We start from the raw sequence: 26551 nt of genomic DNA, 5'->3' as shown, positions 1-26551 counted from the left end.
GTTTTATTGGAATTGGTCAAGTTTTTGGCCCCTAATAGGCCCAAGACCACAATTAATGACCCCGCTTTTCGTTGTTCACGAATATAGTTCCCTTTAATTTAAGTGTATTTCTTCTTAAATTTTTTTCTTTCCTTTTCTCAAACATTTCTTAGCTTTTATAAGGTGGAAATGAAAAAAGAGAGGTGAAATAATTTTTTAGATGTTTTATTTTAACTGATTTTGATATGGAAAGAGTGATTAGGTCAGGTGCAAAAAGGTGATATTTACAGTTTTCGGAACATCTCTTGACTTGTCCATAGGGGTATGGATGTGTATTGGCTAAATTTGTAAGTTGTAAACATGCAATGTTTCTGAAACTTGGACATATTTTTGGCCTTGTACTGTACATTACACACACAAAAGATCTGCCAAAAAGAACAGTTCAATTTTTTTTTATGAGACAAAACGTTATAAAGAACTAATAGAGGAATTAATTGTGGTCTCTGGCCATATACTGCGTAAACCCTCAGGGGTTTACGCAAAGAAAGAGAAAAACTGTATGGAATATACATTTATTATTTACTATTTAAACACCCGTCTACATTTGTAAATATATAAAAAGAACTTTACATTGTTTAGATTATATATCGATTTTCTAAATTTGTAGATAAACGTCGACTATAAAGTAAGAGTTCAAATTATCATATATAATAGTTTAACACGTCCCATTAAGTTAATTGATCAGGAACGCCACGATCTTATTGTGATGAAAGCTTTATGATAAAGTACTATTGGCGTCTTTGATCCTTTGTCAGAAAATGCACCCTACTACGAAACATTTGTTCTTGCGGATGTGAAAATATCTGCCAGATTTAATTTACATTAGAGTTAGGGCAATGAGGTCATATAACCTTTTTAGTTATTTCACTTCCATGGTTAGGGTAAAAAAAACCTGAATAATTAAAAGTCAGGCGTTGATAAAATAAATAATAATAATCTTTATTGTCATATATATTTCAACAAATTAAACGCGTTTGTGACAAACTGAAAAAAAACCCTAACATATCCACATACATATAATATATATGTATACTAGTATATCTATTGTTGCAAGTATATACATGTAATATAGTGAAAAATCTAAATACAAATTACAGCATATTAATTAACCACAAAACTTTAAACCATGCATCGGTAAATCAAGCCCTGTCCTCAGTTTAAAAACGAGCCTAAAATGTGTTGAATTTTTTTATTGATTGATCATGATGAGTATGTATTGTAGTTTTTGTTTGTTAGTGCAACACACAAAGTCAGTATTTTGAAAAGCATTTGCAGAGAAGTTATTATTTCTTACATGTTTATTCATTTCGCAATGAAAGAAGGAGTGAAATTCACCATCTATAACTTTTAAAGGGCAAAATCGAAAAAAAATAGTTTAAACATGGAAAGCAGCTAATTTCCTTTTTTTTTTTTTTACTAAGACCATACATGTAGTGTCAAATGTGTACTTTTAGATTTACACATATATTTGTTTTTTGTTTTACATATTTTCGGACACGTGATTATCTTATAACTGTATTATAGAAATTTGTTCAGATGGCACACGACCTCAATTTTACAGATACATGTACATGTATTTGCAAATTTTTAGTATTTATTATTAAACGATCTGTTGGACACCCATACGCAATTTAAATCGCAGGGGTGTTTTAAACTCCATATTGGATTATAATTGATAAACTCAAGTTACGACCTTTGTATACAGACCTTTATATTTAAAAAAAACTTATGGAAATTCGGATCTCAGATTTTAATAGATACCTAAACCATGGAAGTATAAATTTTACTTCCATGCCTAGACAGTGCATTTTGAAAGGTTCAGAGTTTGAATCTGAAAAGTATTCTTGATAGCCATTCGTTAGGCTAGCATTAAAAGAACAAAGCATGAAATTATGGACCATGTATATTTTTCCTACCAATAAAATAGACTTGTGGTTAATTTTCATTAATTTATGTTTTATATGTTGTACACTTGTATTGTGCATTGCTATGTAAATCATATGTGCTTTATCCAATGGATAATTTTGATTTTTGCAAGTACGAAATTTCGACACGTTACATGAAGTATAAAAAATACATGGAAATTAACCGAACCTCTATAAAATTCCATATCCTTAAAGTTTTGCTTATCTAAATCTTAAACTCTGCTTTAATACATAAGGCCAATGTATACCAAATTGTATATGCCACATCTGTTTATATCATAGAAACTGTGATTGGTAAACAAACATAGCTGTAATAGTTACACAAAAGATTCCATTGAACCACATTTGCATCTTCCTTTCTATGATACTAAAAGATGAAATATACATGTACATACAAAGACACATAATAACGATTTCTAGATTTCTACCGATTGGATTGCGGTGCGATTGCCCATATATTACGACATTTCATAGATCCGTTTAATACCCTTTGTCTGAAAATGATAAACCACTTAAAAAAAGGGACTAGTAAGCAAATATTTTGACTGTTACTTTAAAAAAAAGTGTAAGCACTTTACAAATATGATATTCCACAAGGGGGACCGTTCCCCTGCCCTCCCCACTTCATCATCTTCTCACAGTTGTAATCGAAATTTCGCTTCGTTGGAGTCGGTGTTAACAAAGTCGTCTGCCGGTGAAAATTAAAAACAAACCTGAATGATACAATGGCATACATACTCTTGTATTAACTATATTATTCAAGATCACCGAAATTAAAATGATTTATTCAATATTTTGGGAAAAAATACAGTATATCCGTTCATAGGAATAGGCGCACAATTAGGGTTCTCCGAAAATCAGTATAAAAAAGTGATGAAAAATGTGTGCGCACTCATGTCTTGCAAATACATGGTTCAAACTAAAATAAAATCATTTCACCCGTAAACGAAAAGAATCGTATGAACAATTAGTTGTTTGCTGGTTTTAGTGACACTATCGTTACGCTTGGCTTTCCATGACAATCAAGATTAATTTGTAGAGAAAGCCAGAGAAACCCACTGGCCTTCGACAAGAAAACAAGTAACGCGTGTCTATTTTTAAAGATCTAAGCTAAATACACTTTGCCGACGAAAGAACCACAGTCACAGCCTCAGTTTTGACATGCTAGTGGCCATTAAAGTACTAGATTGTCATTTCGGGGCCTTTTATAGCTGACTATGCTGTATGGGCTTTGCTCATTGTTGAAGGCCGAACGGTGATCTATAGTTGTTAATTTCCGTGTCATTTTGGACTCTTGTGGAGAGTTGTCTCATTAACAATCATAACCACATCTTCTTTTGGTATACGTAGACAACTCGGTGATAAAGTTCCCTTCACATATCGACAGATCCAGTTTTCTTATGACAAATGAATATTCTATATCATATTCATTGAAATGGATATGGTTTGTTGAATTAGTTCGTTCTAAATATATCTGTAATACTTGCCACTGCACGATGAAACGATCTATTAACCGTTCATAGGAATTGCGAAATTGTTCTCTTTCAACTTCTCTTCCTGCGTATTGTTTAAGGGGATGACCATGTTATAGTTGGAGAGGGGCAGTAGACGATTTCGGGAGGAGAATATCAATTTTCCCCTTTTGCGAAGCCGGCTTTTTCTTTTATTTATCTAAAATGGTCTTTTCCCAGAGATATGTATAACAAGACCAGAAGACTCAGGTGTTATAATCTCCCTCAAAGAATATCAAATGTTCGTTCTCATATAAACAAATAAATCTTTATTATTTTAATACATATTTATAGAGAAAATTGATTAAGATTTTTAAATAGCTGCGTAACATCAACAAACAGTTCACTCTAATTTTAATGCGAACGGTTTTAGAAGATACTCTGATTTACAATGTATGTAGACCGATACACTGAGTTGACATTTTGAAATAATGACTCCATTTATAGTGCGAAATAGAATCCAATGCTTGATATTATTACAAGACTTTGTCTCTGCTCTTTGAACAAACCCACAACCTCTAAGCCTGTACATAGGACAATTACAAACTCTTTACCGTGAAACTACCGATGTGGTACAATTGTAATACAAGAAAAAAATCTAGAGTTAAATAGAACTTAAATCAAAAGCAACATGCAACTGTTGTATAGGATAATTCAAGTAAAAATACTTTCTTTTATAACTGCCCTTTCAAAGAATGTAGGCATATTGTGTTTGCCATTTTACCTGTGTGGAAGTTCTTGTAAAAAACTTTCTTTTGAAAAAGACCTAAGACATACGATGATTTTGAGCTTGTCATCATGACTTGTACAAAATGTATATTACCTTTATAAGTTCGGTCTCAATGTCAAAATATCAATGTCGGATTATTCGTATTGATGTTACCTTTCCGAATATAGTCCTTTGATTCGACCTTTTTGATTTGAGTCGGTGTATTTTTTTTGTCAATCGTACTTACATGTATGCATGATATTGGTTCTCTAGAAAAAGTTCTCGGTTTCGAACTTTATGTTCGTGTGACGTTGAATAAAAAACAAAGATAGATTTCAGTATTAAAATAAGATAGTTCAGTTTCATACAATAACAACTTGAACTAATTTTAGCCAGATTATGAAATTCTAAGATATATGACAACCTGGGTGTAGAGAATATACGGAGAAATGCATAACGTCAAAATGTAATGGGATGGAAATTGTGTTTTCGTCATCGGTTGTTATAAACCGACTACTAAAACTTTCAAATAGTTCTGCAAGATTGTCTAGTTTTCATTTATGAAACAAAACAGTCACAGCTCAACTTTATCATATGATTAAAAAAAAAGCGGGTGCTTCGCATGCTAAAGTCCATCATTATTCCTGTTTTTTTTTGTCTCCTTCGCTTTATGAAAGAAGTAAGCGGTCTATATTTTATATATATATATATTATAAGTACTTCTGAACCAGTGACAACTCTACAACAGATTTATCCATCGGATCATCAGCAGTGATGGTGATACATGGCTGTGTACATTCTGTATATACAACACGTCTAAACATCAACCCGACAATGTAAGATCTGTAAATTTGCTTTCGGAAATTTGTTGTTCTTCCCTCGCCGGGATTCGAACCCATGCTACTGAGATATATATGCATATATTTGTTTTTAAATCAACGCGTTGTAAACGTTCAGACAGGATCTACACATTTTTCAATTACGATGTAAAATAAAGTCATATTCTGATCAGTACACAATATAGTATACTGCTTTGTGATTCGTCTGCAACCCTATTTTCAAGAGTTTGGTTTGATACAGTCTGGAATCGAATATCTATACGATTTTCCACATTTGCAGAGAGCATACTAGCCTAAGATTTCAGTTCAATAGATTAGATATAGGCTATGAGATTTAGTTCTAAATATTTAAAAACCACAAAAGGGTACGGTAAACTGTCGAAGCAGTTAACATTTCAGTACTATAAGGCTAGGTTATAGTACTAGGACGAACCCAGCACTGCTTTCGTGTTTAGATAATATTTAGGGGCCAGCTGAAGGACGGCTCCGGGTCTGGGAATATTTCGCTTCATTGAAGACCTGTTGGTGACCTTCTGTTGTTGTCTTTTCTTCTATGGTCGGGTTGTTGTCTCTTGGACACATTCCCCATTTCCATTCTCAATTATATTAGAGTATAATAGGCAATGCCCAGGAAATGTGTAAATAGTACTAAATACTCAATCACGCATGGTGAAGTCAGAAGTCAGATCAATGAAATTATTCTGATTCTACTTCTAAATAGATTGAACATAGCGCATTTTCCATCGTTAGAACCGTTTTATCAAAAGTATGTGACTTTTCAGATTGAGGCTTTTTAAAGCAGAAACTTTTATCCAACATATCTTCTTTTTATGGACGCTCCAAATATTATAACGTATACACATTTTATGTTACAAGTATGATTACAATCATTAATCACGAACATTGATTCAGATAATATTTATAGTAAGAACAATTAGAAACAAGCACTTGACGTATGTTTTATGTCAGATAAGTATTGAGCAGTCATTGTCCTAAATCCGACATCGGCGATTGTTCCAACACTGTCCAAGTTATATAAGCGGATTGTTGATATTTTTAAACCGATTCTTGGACGTTCCTGTCCAACTTCAATATCAAGGCCTTGGGTTTTCTTATTTTCGTTTAGTTTATTATTTACGTATATTCTGACCGTGCTTTTTCAATTTCGCTTAATTGTTATTGTTTTATATTTAATTACTTGTAATTGATGGCTTAATTTCAATACAGTGTATGAGAAGCTCATTGGTGACGGTCATGCTATGAACCCATATCTGTTGGTCTCTGGTGGATTTATGTATAATCCTAATACTTATACAAATGGTTTTTTTTTGTTGTGAGAAAATAAAAATTTATAGAAGACAATATATTAATGTAAATTATTTATTTAAACGTTTAATAGTTTGGATAAATGTTTTACATTGTTATAAATAAAATGTGAGATTTTGAATTAAATCGGTGAACATGAATTTGACAGCTAGTGCCCCTTTAACATAGTCATCATGTCAACATAACCATTGCACTATGATTTCCCTATAATCATTGTCATACTTGTTTTAATATCATGGACAGATTGTCACACACACTTGTATAAGGGAATCTGTATGCAACTACAGTAAATGAATTAGCAGATACGAAATAAATAGTATAAGATATCGAAAATAAAAAAAGGGAATTTGGAAAAAAATGACCGATTTTCTACATTTCGTAGTGGTTGCATTGTGTAGAATTTTTATAGTGTCCCTCATGAAATAGTGTCCACTGCAGGACATTATTTTATAGTAAATACTGTCCATGGACACGATTTCCTATGTAAAATATGTCCTCAGGTATAACGTGGACATTATTTAATTCTATAATTCTGTCCAGAGATAATGTGTCCACACGGACAATTTTTTATATGATAAAGTATTAAATGATAGTCATCGCCTTGTAAACTATACGTATTGTAACCTACATGTATAATTGCGAACTTGAATACATTGTTACGTTGAAAAAAGAGTTGTTTCATCAGTACACATGTATACCATCCTTATCTTCTTATTTATATTTTTTACATGCACATGTATAATGATTTAAGTTCAAAATGCTTTTCAGTATTTTTTTCCAAGGACATAGACATATTTAAACACTAACTACTAATAAATATTGTCCTGTAGTTGGACCATATTTCATACCTGTAATTATAACTATTATTGTTAACTGCTGTCCACTTACAGGACAACATTTTATTACAATGGACATTATTTATATCAAAATTCTATATTTTATTTTGTCTTCTTCTCAAAATAAGTATAGTAAAGTTGCTCAAATTTGATTTTTATACTTTACAAACTTCCTCCTTTCATTGTCATTAGCATTAACTGGGTATTTCCAAGGAATTAATGTCTCTATATTCATTTCCAACCATAATATGGTTGTTAACATTTGTATATTAATCAGTCATGCGAGTTTCCGAATTTTCAATTGTTCAGATTTTATTAAAATTCAAGTATATTAAAACTCTTAAATGACCTTTGTATTACTTCCCTTGGAGGACACAATTTAATTGCAGATTCTATGAAAGTTGTCCTGTGGTTAACACTATTTCATGGTTTTTGCAGACAATATTTCATGGCAATGGACGTTATTAAATACCAAAATTCAATGAAAAACTGTCCAGGTGGACACATTTTCACAGGACACTATTATATCTTACAGTTGCTTCATATTTTTATTTTTCTTCGGCTTCTTAATTCAAAGATTGGCCAGACTCTTTCAATTGCCTTGTTTACATAAACAAATACTAGTAAGATATATGATCTGTTTAGGAAATAGGCATGTCCTTAACATTTTACAGTATTTTACCTTTTCTATTTTTTTAACCTTGATTGTATATTACAAATTCGCTTATGTGCTGGCGTTGTTGTGGTAGTAAATAGAAAGATAGAAACGTTAAATTAACCAATTAGCATGTATCTAATATTTAAGAATAACCAAATAAAGAACGTTGTTGTAAATGCAGCGCAGTTAGTTCCCCTGGATGCATCTTTTGCAATCAAAGGGAGGTAAACTCTACGAACATAGGGATACAATTTTGGATCATACTAAGCAAAACTAGATGTATGCTAAACAGTTACAACATATGCTAACTTATTGCAAAAATTAAAACCCTGACTATACTGATAATGCAAAGGAATATAAATAATGCCGAATAATATACGAATGATTAAACAGTTTAATAGCATAATACACCATATTTAATGTTTATGAAAATTAGGAGATGTGGCATATTTGCCAATGAGACAACTAAGATTAAACTATATATATATATATATTTGCGAAAGCAAATTTACAGATCTAACATTGTTGAGTTGATGTTTAGACTATATATACATATATCAATCAAAATTCAGATGAAGTGGATTTAAGTTATAGGCAACCGTACAGAACGTCCTTCAACCATGAGAAAACCCCTATACCGTATAGTCGGCTACAATAAGCCCCGACATAAAAACTATGAAACAATTAAATTGAGAAAACCAAAAGCCTTATTTCTTAATAACCCCAAAATTGTTAAATTATGTACGAGGAAAATAGGAATTTGCAATGTAAAAGAAGTTATATGATAATGGAAAGGGGAGTAAAGAATAAGTATCAACTTCTTGAAATTTGACCCAAACATAGTCTTTTTTAATAAATGATTTATTAGCCGATATATCCAACCTCAGATTAAATAACTGTTTTCTCAAATGTCTGCACAAAAGTAATGTATAGTAACTTTCCTCGTTATCCGATAATTCAGTGAACAAATGCAAAGACGAAAAAAGAATAGAATAACTTGAATATAAAATTAATGCTATATTTTGTAAATTTGCTTTAAACCACTCCTAACTATATGTATACTATAATAAAAATAACTCTCATTAAGGATGGGGTCAAATGTAATTTAACTAGACTTTAAATTGCAAAAAAACATAACAAATTAAATTCTCATAAATTAGAAGTAGAAAATATTTTAAATTCGAGTTATTCGTGTATTCAATTCCAACTAAAAAACTTTTTATAAATTCTGATAAACTTGAAATATATTGTATTGTAAATTTACTTTAATGTGAATTGATTTTCAAATCGAATCAATTCAGTATTTTCTGACAAACTTGTAGTATAATTTGCCTTCAATTTCAAGTATATTTCTAAACTTCAGTAGAAAGAAATTTATTGAAAAATTAAATGTTAGTAAACGCATGCGTTCATGCAGTGTCCTCGCTTGCGTATCCGCGATCTAAACTCACATCGGTACGCGGTAACCCTTTCTTTTGGATTAAATCTCTGAGCTAAAACAGATTTTAAGCTATCGTAACTTTTAACCAACTCGGGTTTTAAATCCCCTAATAACTTCTGTGCAGTTCCGCGAAGACTCATTGAAAGTTGTTGAGCCTTTTCATGTTCCGTCCAACGGTTCCAAGAAGCACATTGTTCAAAGTGTACAATGAAATCTTTCCAGTCTACCGAACGGCCATCAAATTTTTCAGGCTCTTTCTCACGTCGCGTAATAGAAGTAGCACGTAAACCACCAGTGTATCCCTGTGGTACATATGTAGCGGGTCTAGGTGGACCATAAATAGGCATATGATGTGATAAATTACGTTGAAAAGGTTCCCGTGAATATGCATACTGAGAAGGTGCATTACGATTGTAATTAAACAGCGGATCGAATCGCGGTAGTGGAGAATGTCTATCTTGATAACGACCAGTTGGTTCATATACTTGCGACTGTTGATTATTGTAATCTTGACCTATATCATACATGTCCGTATCGACTTGTCTACGCGGTTGTCTAGCAGCAGAACTTGTATGAATTCGTGTACTCGGAGCTTCATTCTCTCTACTTAATCGAAAATAAATTTCAATTTCGGCTCTCGGTCTAGGACTCGGAGCTACATTCTCTCTACTAAATCGAAAATAATTTTCATTTTCGGTTCTCTGTCTAGGACTAGATGTCCTTAATAAAGGTTCATGCAAACCTGTACTTTCAAAATACTGAGGGGGTCTATACGGTTACCTTGACGGATATAAATCAGCTCTTTCACGATTATCCGCAATAGGAGACAGGTTCTCGTCTTTCTGACTAGTCTCATCATCCTGTCTTTTTCTAAAATTTAACTTTGGAGAACTATCTATATTACGATATTCACCATACCGTGGCTCGTCGACAGATATCTCAATTTCGGATCCGCTTTTTGCATGAGAACGACCATCAAAATCAGGGAGGCCATTTGCTAACCTTTGCGGACCTGCAGAAGGTATCTCTATCGTAAGCGGGCTTAATGAATCAATTGGACTTTTAGGATCCATATGTTCGGCTCGTACTCTTTCAAAATCAAATTCTGATAACCGATAATCATGAGGTGGACCAAAGCTAACGTGTCTCCTATCATCGGTTCGTAATCTACGTAATACGGGGCTCTCAAAACTATGTACATCTATGTTTTCTTCAGATAGATAACCTGCATAATCTCTGTCAGCCATTGTCCTAATTTATTTTATTTTAATTTACAGAAATTATAAATTTAAATTTCTCCCTATTTAATTTATTCTTTTTACTTTTATAATTAAAAAAATATACAAATTATCCTAGTCTTCTCTACAAATTTGAATCACATATCTCCCCACATTGGCCACCAAAAATGTAACAGGAGGGTCGGGTGTCTATGCGTCACCGTTCCCTCGTGAGTACTTATGTGAACCTGGAATCGCCAACAAAATCCAACACCAACAACCTTTGACCTTAATTAAACCAGTGTAAATGTAATTTATTCCATTTATAATCCAAAATACTGTTAACGACGGATGCCTTTTATATTGGTCTCAATGGCAAATATATACCACAAACTTCTGAGTAAGCAATTCAGGTTTCTCGTTCGTTCCTCTGGGAGATTGTGTTTTGGTAGAGAAGACTCAAGATTTATTAAGTTCAGATACTTTATATAGAAATAACATAAATCAACATGTAACAATTAACAAGTGTAAACGAGATCCAAAATCAATATAATTATATCAAAAGACAAAGAAAACTATAAACAGTTTTCTTCAATTTAACTTCAATAAATCGGTACTTTGTTTACAACAAAAATAGAGCACCAAACAACAAAATATGCAAAAATAAATTTATTTCTTTCTTTAAATTGATTTTATATAAAAAGAAGTGTAGTAGCTATCTAAATATTAGTGTTGAAATATCGGAACACCCTCTCTACGGAAAGTCGAGTGCACCGCGACACGTGGATGGATGAATATGGCTAATCTATTTATAAATTAACATCGCAAAATTACTAAATAAATCTAGAATCAGAAGAACACACTGCGGTGAACGATTGAAAAGTTTTACCAAATAAAATTCTACATTTTATCTTAAAAATTAACCAGTCTACTTAGAAGGGGAAACAATATTTAATCAAACTTTAATCACTGACAAAATCTCGGCTATGTATATATAGAGAGAGGAGAGAGAAGTAGACCTTACTCAAGTCACTGGCCAAGAGACAAACTTAACTTCGAAACGGCCGCTTTTATACCACCGTTGACCAATCAAATTAATTATTCAAATTTATTTTCCTTAACCCATAATTAGCCAATGAAAATCGCGGTATCAGACATCATTCGGAATCAGTGCCAAAATGGATGACACAATAACATTTGAAGATTTCCAAAATGAAATATCGGAACTATCTACTTAAAACACAATTTACACCCAAAAATATGTAAGACAAAGTTAAACTAGATGGTAAGTGACAACGTCTCTCCCTCTTATGTGAACACGAACTATACAATTTAAATTATATACGAAAAAAAGGCAAAGTTATTTTTACAGACAATTTTATCAAAACAATTAATTTGCATAATCCAATTCCGCTACACTTTATTGGCTAGAGGTATAGAGGAGTGTTGTGATCTCACGAAACATGTTTAACATCGTCGCATTTGTGCGCCTGTCCCAATTCAAGAGCGCCCCTGTCCTTATAAGTCTTGTATGATTTTAATTTTAGTTCATTGTTATATTTCGAAGTTTAGTATGACGTCTATAATCACTGAACCAGTAAACTTTTTTGTCTAGGGGCCAGCTGAAGCACGCCTAGCACAACGTTCATTCCTTCCGTGTTATTTCTTGGAACTGAAATAAATCATAAAAGGCAATATATTATCGTCATGCAATCGATAAAAAAGAAAACAAAACGTTCAAAGTTGCATGCGACCGACGAGCTTTTTCTGGATCTTCCTTCATCAGGAACGTCAAAAAGGCGAATAATACTATTTGGTTTACTGCGAGTTGGTCAGTTTTCACTGTTACTTCTAAATTTTGGGCACTGGGAACACCAAATAGCTCTGAATTATTTATCTCAAACGCTTACCTTATATAAGAGATTTAAATCAACTTATTTAATCCCGGTTTAAATAGGTTTAACAAATTGTTTTTGATAGATGCACAACCTTAAAATTTCAGGATACTGTTATCCCATGTGATGTCTAATATGTTTTATATAAAAAAAATGGCTTTTTCTTTCCATTATTTATTTTGTAATTAAAATGATTTGATATATTTCGTGTTATTTATTTATAACTAAGAATGATTGTTATCAGAGCCGTGTTTTCATCAGTGTTTACAGGTACCCCTCTTTTCGCCCCATTTTCTATTTTTGATATTTTAATCAAAAATTTAAAAAATCAAACTTTCAAAAAGTGAAATAATCAAAAATGCACGTTAGGTTTAGTATTTTAAAAGTTTGATCAAATTCCTAAACTTTCAAATTTATATACGATATTTAGAATTTTAATATTTTAATAATTTGGTTAAAATTTCAAGTTTCAAAACTTTTACACAATTTGAAATTTTTGATCAAAATTCCAAAAATCTAACGTTTTAAAACTTTTTAAAACTTTGAATTGATAAGTGTTACACGGACCACTTCTAACGATAAAATAACTTGTTATGTAGTATGTAAGAAGTAAAAGTAAAATGTATAAAAATTACAAAATCAAAAGACTGATGTTACAACACTTACAAGTTACTCCCATGCTATGAATCGAAGCAGACAAGGATATCTCTCGCTTTTGCAACAAAAGTCGCTGGCTCGACAAAGATACAAAGTGCAAATATCTTTTTTTTATGATTTTATGCCCAAAACTATTAATCGAAAAGTCGAAAATAAATTCACAACAGATTGGCAATAAAAAGAAAATACGCCTTATCGCTATTCAGATTTTATGGGACTTTTTTCTGTGTATATTTGAGGTATAATGCTAAAGATTAAAACTTAAAAATCATCTGTTGCAATTACTTCAAGGTTGGGGTCAAATGTATGATATCTATTGACTGAAATATTTTTCTTTTCAGTAATTGATGATAACAGACATATATACTTCTTTTTTCGCCAGTAATTGATGATTAAAGACATATGTACTTCTTTTTTCCCAGTATTTGATGATCAGTTACGCCATGTCACGTGGGTCCATGTCAAAACAATGGAACGTGTAGTGTCTCTGGGTCAACTTATTTGTATGCATGTACATTTACCTCTGACTGTTTAAAAAGTGAAGTAAAACTAACTTAAACAAACGTATTACTTTTCTAGAAAGAAAGCATCTTAAGATATAGGATAAAGATGGTTAATTCATGTATGCGAGTACCGCTTAATGTCCAAATGCATAGATTTGTTTCCACCAATATCATGAATATGGAATTAACAGTTGCTGGTTTTTCAAATATAATGAGATATCTTTAAAGATCATGGGTGCATGTCAAAACAATGGAACGTGTAGTGTCTCTGGGTCAACTTATTTGTGCGCATGTACATTTACTTCTTTTTCTTTCAATTACGCCATGTCACGTGGGTCCATGTCAGAACGATGGAACATGTATTGTCCCTGGGTCAACTTATTCTTGTGAATGGAAATTTTCCTCTTATTTCTTTCAGTTACGTAGTGTCTCTGACTCATCTTATTCTTGCGCATGTACATTTATTTCTTTTTTCTTTCAGTTTCGCCATGTAAATCATATCCAATTAAGTCAGACATCACGTGACTTTTGTGACGTATACTAGCCGTCATTTTGTATTATATTGCCCAATAAAGTTTAATTTTCTCATTAACCTGACCCTTTTTCTAACTTTTGCATATTCAAACATATTTCTATCAAACAATGTTGGTCCTAACAATTTCATTTTTGATTAAATTCTGTCACTGGAGAATCGTAAAAATATGTACTTTTTCTCGTTATTTCTCCGTTGACTAAATGCTAAATGTACCGATACACATGTCTACTTGTACAACAAATAAAGAAATTCGGTTAATAAAAATAAAACTTTGCAAATCGATTAAGTATATTCAAACATATAGCTGGCGAAAAATACTATTTAAAACAGTTTAATTTCTGGGCAATTTCTATCAAACATCGATTTAAAAAAGTGATTTTTTGGGGGATTTTTCAAAATGGCGGATTATGTGTATATTGAAATGATGCATCAAATCAAGGATTTTCATAGTAAGACTTTCCTTGATTAAATTCAATTTTTCATGTAGAATCTCTGATGTATCTGTCATTTTCTTTGGTGATATTTCGATGTTATTGATTAAATAATGTCTTGATAAAAAGTACTGTTACCAAAAAATAGTTAAAATAACATTTATAATATTTTTTGTCTCTTCTTTTTTTTAAAGGTGTTTATCCTGTTTTCTGCATCTATCTCAGTTTCTTTAGAAATATATTTATACATTCCATTTAGAACAAAAACATATTTTCGTCCCAAGAGAGGAAAAGCCCAACAATTATTATAGATAAATATTCTATACCTTGAAAATCCCATCCTTTGACGAACCGGTGAACTCTGACTTGGGTTGTAATGTTACATAACAATAGATTGTCAGGTAGACGTGTAAACCAAAAGCAACAAGGTGACATTTAACATCCTGTGTATACATGTATTACCAGAGTTTAAATTTTGTGATATATAAAAGTTTTCATTACTGTCCAAATAAATATCTTCTCTTCCCCGTGTCAAACCAGAAGAAGTAGGTGTCATAAGAAACTTTAAGAAAATATGAATATAATAAAAAAAAATCTTTAAAAAATAATTTTTGCTTTAAAAGATAATCAAATTAATATTTATGTTTCTATAATTATTTTAAAGAAATATTCTGATTCAAATTTTAATTTAAATGGATTTTGTTTTATTCGTAAAAATTAAACGGTATGTCATTGAATATATATTTTTTTTAATTTAATATTTTAAGGTGGTACCTAACACTACAGGGAGATAACTCTGTAAAATCAGCTTAACGTTTTAATTACGTTGTGTTGTAAAGGGAATATTAAGCTTTTCAATGATCAACAATGGTGTTTGTCAAACTACTATATAACCAGTGTAATTTTTCTGACAAAACTGTTGGTTCAAAATTTTTGAAATCTTTATATTTCTGTTAAAGGGTCAAAGTAAATACTTTATGAAAATTTTATGAAAATTAAACGAGCCAAATTTATTTTAGTGAAAGTGTTGGGTACCACCTTAAGCAAAATCCAGGCATTCAATAAATCGATATATAGATAAAATTGTGTAAAAAAATGTTATTGTATAATACATTTCAACGGAGACATATAATACAATTGCTCTGATTTCAACAATATTGTATACCCGACAAGATTTCTCGACAGAGTTATCGGCCCTAATAGGACTGAAATAGTTGTTTATGTGGGTCCATAAAGGCAACAGTAGTACATCGCTGTTCAAACTCATAAATCCATGGACAAAAAACAAAATCGGGGTAACAAACTACAACTGAGGTGTTCATGTCAGAACAATTAAACCTGTAGTGTCTCTGACTCAACTTATTCTTGTACATTTATTTCTTTTTTATTTCAGTTTCGCCTTGTCACGTGGGTCCATGTCAGAACGATGGAACATGTAGTGTATCTGGGTCAACTTATTCTTGCGCATGTACACTCGGATATTACGGAACGGACTGCGAGTGTAAGTTCAATTTTGATTGAAAAATTCACTTACTTATAACGATAAAATAACTTGTTATGTAGTATGTTAAATGTAAAATTAAATACTAGTAGTATGAAAATTACAACATCAAAAGACTGATGTTACAAAACTTACAAGTTACCCCTTGATTATGAATGTGAAGAAAAAACAAAGAAAAGAGAAAAAAATGTAAGGGTTCCACAGAACCCATGCGTTTCGCCTACTGTTAGTCGCGAGCTCAACAAAAAAAGCTTCAGTCCAAGTTTAGTACATATCCAGAACAGTTCAAGAAAGTTATTCTAATTTAAAAAAATAACCACAGAATGAATATTTATTGACGACGCCGACGCCGAAGATGACGATGGAATGTAGGATATCAATCGTTTTTGCGACAAAAGTCGCTGACTCGACAAAAACAGAATATATTTTTTAACGATTTTATGACCAAAACTATGAATCGAAAAGTCGAAAATAAATTCACAACGGGAGGGCTTAAAAAAGAAAATACGCCTTTCGCTATTTATTCCAATACAGAAAAGATATGAAATAACACAACTATTTTAATATGTCACAAACCAGTTGTACCTACTTAGAGTCTGTTTAATCAATGTACTTGGCATAACACTTTTAATTGATGATAACAGACATATATACTTCTTTTTTTCTCTCTCCAGGAATTGATGATAACAAACATATATACTTCTTTTTTTCCCTCTCCAGGAATTGATGATAACAGTCATATTCTCCTTTTTTTTAGTAATTTATGATCAGTTTCGCCATGTCACTTAGGTCCATGTCGAAACATTTGAACGTGAAGTGTCTCTGGGTCAACTTATTCTTGTTCATGCACATTTACCTCTTTTTTCAGTTATGCCATGTTACTTGGGTCCATGTTAAAACAATGGAACGTGAAGTGTCTCTGGGTCCACTTATTCTTGTGCATGTACATTTACCTCTTTTTTTCAGTTACGCCATGTCACTCGGGTCCATCTCAAAACAAAAGAACGTGAAATGTCTCTGGGTCAACTTATTCGTGTGCGTGAACATTTACCTCTTTTATCAGTTACGCCATGTCACTTAGGTCCATGTAAAAAAATTAGAACGTGAAGTGTACCTGGGTCCACTTATTCTTGTGCATGTACATTTACCACTTTTTACAGTTATGCCATGTCACTTGGGTCCTAGTCTAAACAATAGAACGTGAAGTGTCTCTGGGTCAACTTATGTGTGTGCATGTACATTTACCTCTTTTTTCAGTTACGCCAAAGTCATGTAGTTTCATGTCAGAACAATGGAACATGTAGTGTGTGTCCCTGGATCAACTTATTCATGTGCAAGTACATTTTCCTCTTTCTTCTTTCAGTCACACCTTGTCACGATGGTCCATGTGAGAACAATGGAATATATAGTGTATCTGGGTCCACTTACTCTTGTGTGTACATTTTCCTCTTTTTTCTTTCAGTTACTCCTTGTTACGAGGGTCCATGCGAGAACAATGGAATATGTAGTGTATCTGGGTCAACTTATTTGTATGCATGTTCATTTACCTCTTTTTTCAATTACGCCATGTCACGTAGGTCTATGTCAGAACAATAGACCATGAAGCGTCCCTGGGTCTATCTATTCTTGTGCATGTACATTTATTTCATTTTTCTTTCAGTTTCGCCATGTCACGTGGGTCCATGTCAGAACGATGGAACATGTAGTGTATCTGGGTCAACTTACTCTTGCGCATGTACAATCGGATATTACGGAACGGACTGCGAGTGTAAGTTCAAAATTCACTTACTTCTAACGATAAAATGACTTGTTATGTAGTATGTAAAAAGTAAAATTAAAAAGTATAAAAATTACAACATCAAAAGACTGATGTTACAACACTTACAAGTTACCTCCATACTTTGAATCTGAAGAAAAAACAACCAAAGGATATCTCTCGCTTTTGCAACAAAAGTCGATTGTTCGGCAAAAAAATCAATGTCCAAATATATTTTTTTAATGATTTTATTAAACTATTAATCGAAAAGTCGAAATTAAATTCACGATTGGCATTAAAAAGAAAATACGCCTTATCGCTATGTATTCCAATCCTGATAAATGAAATAACACAACTTTTTTAATGTGTCCACAATCCAGTCGAACCTATTTAGAGTCAATTCAATCAATGAATTGGGCCTAACACTTTTTTAAGAGACACTTTTAAACCATTAATTTACTGTTAAAATTTTAAATTAAGCAATGGGATGAATTTAACTTGTGACGCAACAAATTACCATTTGAAATGTTCGTTTTTTTCCTCCAAATAAATCCAAAACAACAGCTTGTTTCTTATGTTTTTGTGTTAACACTTGACACAGTAACGTTCCTTTTGATTGGACTAAAAAGGGATTACGTGTATTGCTATTGTAAATTTAATGTAAGGCTTTCTAATAGGTTTTGATCTATTTGAGAAAAATAAATTTATTGTCTTATATTGACTTCTGTTTCAGTGAAAGCATGTAAACAAAACACCTGTGAGAATGGTGGTACGTGTACTCCGACTGGCGGACCAAATTACGAATGCGCATGCTCATTAGGATGGTATAGGTCAACTTGTAAAAGTGAGTAAATTTTACGAAGGTGTAAATCATATTTATGTTTAGAAAAAGATTTGATCAACTCTTGATTCCTTTCAGTTGAAGGACGATTTTGAAAACACAAAATATACTGATCAAATTATGATAACTGTCACCTGGCTTTTATCGCATAGATTTTGTTAGAACAATCAAGAATTAGATATCCTCCTATTAATGGTTCTGTTAACATGTCGGGTGAAGAAAATGTTATAACGTCTAACAGATTTCATCTTAAGGATTCAAATTAAAATGATTTTAATTTTTTTTTCAGATGATAGACCTGAACGAATAAAATTGCTGTTCAGTTTGTTTTATTTGTTTAAATTTCATGTAAACGTAAAAAAAAACAAAAACAAAAACAACTTTTTAGATACTGCATTCATAAATTTTTAGATATTTTTGATAATATTTGATATATTAATAAATTATATTTTGATGATTTGCTTCAGAACACGCATGCGAAGATGAACCATGTGCCAACAGTGGTACTTGTGAACCTACAGGAGGATCAGATTACAATTGCGAGTGTCAAGATGAATGGTCTGGAAAAACTTGTGACAGTAAGTATATTTCATTTATGTACAGTAACTTAAACAATGCCAATTAAATACAACTGCTCATGTAAAAAAGAATGAGACGGATCAACTTGAAACAGTAAGTATGTTTCATTTATTTTCAATACCATATTCTACCAAGTTTACGGCAACAGACGCGCATCTCCATAATTACTGAAGCTTCGTTGGTACTAAGATAAAACCTGTCAAAGTTCAATACCCAAAACAATTAAAGCGCAAGTATTTTACCAATTAAATTGATAAAGAATATGCAAATCATGGCAACAAACAAAAGCTGTATGAATCGCATGAAACATCAAAAGAAGCGAGAATTGATGCGTCGACACGGTAAGTGTCTGCTGTTATGTATGCATCACCCACCTTGCAAGTTTCTATTCTCTTAGAATGCCATTATTTCTAAGAAGATTCAGGATTAATGCGCCCAATAGTACTAAATAAAGATTTCCAGTAGACCATGGGTTATGTTTGGAGTACAATTTTTTTCTTAGAAGATTTGAAAGGTATGTTGAAAATTGGCATGTAGAGAGCTGATACATGTGCAATTCAGGATATACCTGGGTTTCATGAAGTTATACTTGAGGTAAAATATTTAGAAAGCTGTTAACATTGAAAATTTCTTGAACAGAGAGCGATTTTTAATTGGTTGTCTGACACCTTAAATATTACAAATCTGGATTCCAATTACAGTTCGCTTGGTTATCAATGCATAGTGTAAGGGTTTATAAAAAAATGTTACAGTGATATAGCTAAATAGTTGATTCATATCACTATAGCAGTTAATATAAAACAATTGTTATAGATATTTTGATCTTCATACATTTTTTCGCCTGTCCCAAGTTAGGATCCTCTGACCTTTGTAAGTGTATGATTTTTAAGCCCCTTTTATGGGCATTATGTTTTCTGGTCTGTGTGTCTGTCCGTTCGTTTGTCCGTCCGTCCGTGCGTCCGTCTGTCTGTCCCGTTTCAGGATAAAGTTTTTGGTCGAGATAGTTTTTGATGAAGTTGAAGTCCAATCAATTTGAAACTTAGTACGCATGCTCTCTATGATATGATCTTTCTAATTTCAATACCAAATTTGAGATTTTTCCCATTTTCACGGTCCACTGAACATAGAAAATGATAGTGCGGATGGGAAATCCGTGTACTGGGGACACAATCTTGTTAATTTTAGTTTATTGTGTATAATTCGGAGTTAATTATGACGCCCAATATCACTGAACTAGTATACATATTTGTTTAGGGGCCAGCTGAAGGACGACTCCGGGTGCGTGAGTTTCTCGCTGCATTGAAGACCCATTGGTGGCCTTTGGCTGTTGTCTGCTCTTTGTTGTCTCTTTGACACATTCTTCACTTCCATTCTCAATTGTACATGTAATATATATGTAGTTATGCTTTTGATAACAACAAGTTATTGTTTCTTTTTTTTAGAATGGAACGTGATTGGTAGATAATTCCTGTAACATTGACAAACCATACACTGTTTCTGTAGCTTCTTCATATAAATGAACATTACAACCAATGAACTTATACTGGAACAACTTGCCTCAGCTGCAATGGACTTTATTAATTGCCTTCAACATGATGGAGCTGTTATCTGTGCAAAAGAAATTTTGTTTATAATTTGAAACTTCATTGTATATGACAAGCTAATAGACCCTTCTATAGGAACATTGGTCGATCAAATATATAACATATACATTTATAAGTATAAAATGTTGAACATGTTAAATAATATATACATTTTACAATAGACTCGAAAGGAGTTTTAAACATTAATTTAGAAGGTTGCATGTCTCTTTTCGTTAACACATTCAATTTCACAGTGGGAAATCAAATATTTACTTTTCTAAATTGTGACTTGGATGAAGAGTTGTCTCATTGGCACTCATATCACATCTTCTTATATATATTTTCTAATTTATCACGTAACTTCCATGCATAAAAGACATCAACGACGAATGTTATATTTGCTTACTCATATTTGATTTGTAATAGATGAAATATGTTTCATTCTTCCTTATAAAATGCAATGACTTAGACTGGAGGGTATTATCAATCACTAGTTCATTCTGTAATCTCTTTTAAATTTTTATATCGTTATAGTATAGTTCGTTTCTGTTAGTGTTACCTTTCAATGTTTCTGTTGTGTCGTCGTTCTCCTCTTATATTTGATGTGTTTCCCTCAGTTTTAGTTTGTAACCCGGATTTGGTTTTTTTTCTCAATCGATTTATGAATTTGAACAGCGGTATACTACGGTTGCCTTTATTTATATGAAAACGGGACATCTCGGAACACAACAATTTCTACAAACTCGGGACATGTTAAACTCGACAAAGTACAATCTCGGCCTATACAAACTCGGCACACTACCTATACATACTCGGCACATTAATGAATATATTTATGGAAATGGTTCATAAAAAGCAATTTTATATAGTAATTACGATGAGAAAAAAATAACAATATTTTTTTAACCATAGCTGAGAAATGGAACATATTATAGGACAGAAAGTCATCTGACAAAAAGTCACAGTTCTGACATAAATAAGAAAACAATTAATATAAAATAAAAATGTGTTTTACTTTTATAAATAAAGCAAATTTTTAATTAAATTTTACTAAATAAATATCAATAATGATAAAAAAGTTGTTTATGCCTTAAATCTGATAAATGTTCATTTATCAAGGCTAATAAACTTTAACTGTTAAAATGGATACATCTAAATGTAAATGTAATAAAAAGAAAACATTGCAAGATCTTCCTCTTATATATTCAAACAAATGAAACTCAAAAAAATATTTGTTCTTTGACTTATTGTCTGACATTCTTTTTCCCCTGGTAATTGATATATGCTATGTGTATTTAAGGTGATGCAGTCCTAGCCAAAATTGTCGCACTCGTTTTTTGCTTATCTGGATCGTATGTCTTAAAACCAATGCACATATTAATGAAAACATTCAGTTACCAGGAGGAGGATAACTTCCGGAACACCTGCGATCACCCCTAGGTTTTGGTGGGGTTCGTGTTGCTTATTCTTTAGTTTTCTATGTTGTGTCATGTGTACTATTGTTTGTCTGGTTTTTTTTTCATTTTTAGCCATGGCGTTATCAGTTTATTTTCTATTTACGAGTTTGACTGTCCATCTGGTATCTTTTGTCCCTCTTCTATAACTAATAGATAGCCTAATCAGAAATGACGACAAATCATTGTGTAAAGGATGGAAAAAAGGTGGCCATTCCTACAGGTCTCTCGGTTGATATAGTTGTTAGTTTGATATTTGTGATCAAGAAAAAAACAACCAGAAACAACACTTCTTACAGTTTTCAACAAGTTTCATGACTGATGAAATTTAAATGTAATCGGCAGCATTTCTGATAGACAACAAAGGGTTTTAAATCATCAGATCACTAGAAGAAACAACAGTCTTAACAACTTGCAAAGAAATTATGGTGTATATGAAATTATTAATTGTTACAGATTTTAGGAGTTATCCATATTCGAATGGTTTCGTTCAAATATATCATGTTCAGTCATTTAGTTCTTTTATCACCATCGTAATAGTAATCTCATCAAATATGATAGATTTCAATAAGAACCTATCTTTTGAATGGAGAGTTGTCTCATTGACAATCAAACCATATCTTCTTATATTTATTAATCACATTTTTTTTGCTTGATTTTTTTTAGGTTAGGTTGCTGCTTTACTTAGAGTATACCATGCATCTCTTATTTTTATTGTGTCATCAGTGTATTTTAATTGGAGTAGCATGAAGTAAAATTTCTCTGTAGTCATTTTTTCAATGATTGATAAAAAGCAGCATAATCAACTGACCAGAACGTTTATTATCAATGAAGTATTTTCAATGAAGTAATTACATATAAACAAATTATGTACACGATCTTTCTCCCTCTCTCTCTTCTCAACTAATGAACCATTCACAAAAAAACAACACACAATTCCTATAAATAGCATACAGACACTAAATGAAAAGTTAACGACAAATAAAAATGTCACTTACTGCATTCTTTGTATTGGCAGCAGTGATCAGTCATCTGAGGGGCCGTACACTTTACTGCATTCCCTCAACAATTGTGTCACAGTTTTTTGCCACTATCGTACTCTTTCCAGAACTGATGGAACCGGCCTTCCAAATCCTTGAAACGACATCACTGATGTCTGAGAACCTGTTCCTCAGATACCAATCTTAGAGTAAGATCCACGATCCCAGCTTCTCTCATTAACTCTGGTATAAGGACATAAAAGCTTACATTCGACTTTCCTGAATTTATGCGTGTGTGCCAACCTATAAACAACATAAATACATACATTAATATTTTTTAAGGTTTGTATATGGGGGTATAATATAGTTAGCAAATAAGTTACTACTGTAAAGATACCATTAAAAATAAATTGAATTCAATAACAGCAGTTCGATTTTACCAGGCATATTTTTTTAATTTTAATTTAGACCAAGGGTTAATCATTTATACACCATGGCTGCGTATTTATGTATGTGTATCTATACCCCCCGTATGATTTAAACTAGTATAATTCAAGAAATATGTACCATATCCTGTCAGTGTGGAATATTGCTCACTGTCTTGCTCTAATGTGGTGGATTCTACAGGAGCATTTTCTGTTGTGTTCTTGCATAGATTGCAAGTAAATGCAATGTCAAGCTTTCCTTTCATAAGACGACGATAGTCTGTTTGAGTTATGCCTGAAAATGTGATCATAAACGTGCATTTTTGATGTTGAAAATTCGAGAACAAATAGTAATGAAATTAATAAGACTTGGAGCGAGATATGTTTATAGAGTCAAAGTAAAGAGACACTACAGTTATGTACTTATGTATAAAGTTTAATATGTGTTTGCCTACTCAGTATTTACTTTAATATATTGAACTATGGAACACTATGCTCTTCTTAGTATTAATATCAATAAAAGGAAGAACATCGGAATGAAAGTAGATGTGTTAACTATGTATATACTAGTATATACAAGTCTAAATTGAAAACTACGTTCAAACCTATGATTGCGTTGGATAAAAACCGCAATTTTTATACGTGTGCATGTTAAACAAATTTCGTTGTAGAAGGGTCTAAATACAGCACAAACAAAATTTTCCAAAAGACCAAAAAAGTGAAAAAGTATATTTTAACAAAACGCATTTGACTAACAGGTCGAACAACTGATGTTCTTAAATCCTGCTGACTGCCATTTGCGATTGCCAAATTAATTGATCACAAGATGTAACAAAATGAATCTTAATATAAATCTTATACTTAACAGAAAAACAATAAACTTGCAGCAAAGATGTTATACCACAAACATGAGGTGCAAACATTTTTTTTGTACACCAGATCCAGATTTCGACAATAAATGTCTCTTCAGTGATGTTAGGGAACGAAACGGTATTTAGAAGGCCATATAATTTATCTCAATTTAGGATAGACTCTTGAATTTAAAGAGTCAAAGTAGGATGAACGGATCATATAAACTGGAGGGAAAATATGATAGAAGCCCAAACGAAAAAATATAAACAAGTCTAAATTGAAAATTACGTTCAAACCTATGATTGCGTTGGATAAAAACCGCAATTTTTTATACGTCTGCATATAAAACAAATTTCGTTGTTGATTCAGTAGAACCATTCGGACCACTTTCTGTTGAATTTGCAACGTCCTTTTGATTGACAAAATACAGTTGTCGAATCTTGTCTAATCTCCAAGTAGATTTTACTGTAATTCCAATACTTTTCAAATGTGTAACATACTGTTCTTTGGTCAAATGCATTGGATCATTTGGATCATGACGCGCTGGCCACCTCCGACTACTCATTGTGGAATGATATTGATAGTCCAGTTAATATGAATATTATGTAAAAAGTTAATCATGAATGAATATGAAATGATATTAACATGATTAAGTTAAGTCTATATAAAATCGACCACACTACTCCATTGCAAATTAATAATGGCAAAGGTCACGTGCTATATGACTTCACTCTTCATGCATGAGGCACCATAAGGTGCACGTGAAAAATAGTTTTGTGTGTATAAAACCAATTTATTTAGGTGAACCTATATAAATAACCCAAAATGTGTTTACTATAGTGACTAGAGCGTAAAATCAAATGCACGAAACTGCTTATCTTTTCATTAACACATGACATGGGCAAAATCTCCTTGTTCTTACTGTACTATAATCTGGACAATGCACAGCAAAGGTGTGCATTAACTACCTCAGATATACTGCACAGTTCAAATCTATTTTTACCTTTAGGGGCGGTTCCTAGATGTTGACAGGGGCGTTATTCTATCAAATTAAAAAAATATATCACCGAGTGTAGCGAGAATAAAACAATATTGACGATTTTAAGGCAAAACACGATACTTTGTCCAATCCTAGGGTGAACGACATGTTCGTCCCCACCCCCGAATCCGACTTCTGCCTTGAAATTGCGACAAAATTTAACTTTGTTCAAACATCGTAGTTTCAAAATAGGAAAAAAGAAAGGTTTCTCATTCCTTTTTTTTCATCTTAGCTTGAACATAAAAAATTTATTATATTTTGCGTACACCATCAATCTTAAATCAGTGTTTAAAGTCAGAAAGAGAGTTAAAACAATGTTTGGTCGTTTCCGCCAAAAAAGAAATGTATCTAAGAATATCCGAATAAAAGAAATCTGATTTGGATTAGTTTTAGACTCAATGGAATTTAATATAACGACTTTTTCAATATCTATTCCTAGCTGGAGATCAATCAGACTTCATTTAGATGGACGTGTCTTAAAAATTAATACAGTAGATACAAAGAAATTTGGGGGAGGAAAAGATTGGAAAGAGAAACGTATTTTCTGTTTATTCAACATTTAAAATTTAGGTAATATAACATCTTCCTCGGTTTATCTTTCTCTATTAAAGCACATCATTGATGGAAAGATATTCAAAAGCAATTAATCAAAACTCAATAACCCTTTCAGTTATGATTTTTTCTTCATACAACGATTTTAAGGTACTCAAATTGTCAAAGTCTTAATCGTCACTTATTAAATAAAAAATGGGAATAGATTAAACAGAAACATTAAGAAAAATCTACCATTAAATCGCAATTTTACAAAAAGTCTAAACCCCAAAAAAGTTGTCAATTTAAAACTCACCAATGAAAGTCGTATTTCCCCCTTTCTTAGGATCCGTGGATTGCGGAAAATCGTCCACATCTAAAACGTTCACGTAAATTAATAATGTCATGTGTTAAAACAGTTATTGGCCAATCAAATCGGTATATAGAATTTAATCTGCACGCGCTCAGGATGACCCTTTAACCCGAAC

The 26551-nt window shown here is 32.1% G+C and overlaps 1 protein-coding gene and 1 long non-coding RNA gene across 2 annotated transcripts in view; both read left to right on the top strand.

The window, feature by feature from the left end:
* The window catches only part of LOC139497586 (notch homolog 2 N-terminal-like protein A), a gene marked incomplete in the record, with an annotated part of 83413 nt that extends 65794 nt beyond the window's left edge, over positions 1-17619 (top strand). The window contains 2 exon segments of the mRNA XM_071285818.1: positions 15916-16023; positions 17486-17619. Of these exon segments, the coding sequence (XP_071141919.1) occupies positions 15916-16023; positions 17486-17619 (242 nt within the window).
* A 64-nt stretch (positions 17620-17683) lies between these two features.
* On the top strand, positions 17684-21966 carry LOC139498358 (uncharacterized). The gene is made up of 4 exons (XR_011657904.1): positions 17684-17791; positions 18513-18623; positions 19088-19198; positions 20642-21966. It is a non-coding gene; the product is annotated as an uncharacterized lncRNA (long non-coding RNA).
* Positions 21967-26551: the final 4585 nt, after the last annotated feature.

The sequence above is a fragment of the Mytilus edulis genome, chromosome 12, assembly GCF_963676685.1.
Source record: "Mytilus edulis chromosome 12, xbMytEdul2.2, whole genome shotgun sequence".
NCBI classification, from domain to species: Eukaryota; Metazoa; Mollusca; class Bivalvia; order Mytilida; family Mytilidae; genus Mytilus; species Mytilus edulis.
Note: the sequence above shows the minus strand (reverse complement) of the source record. Positions and strands in the feature narration are given on the sequence as shown.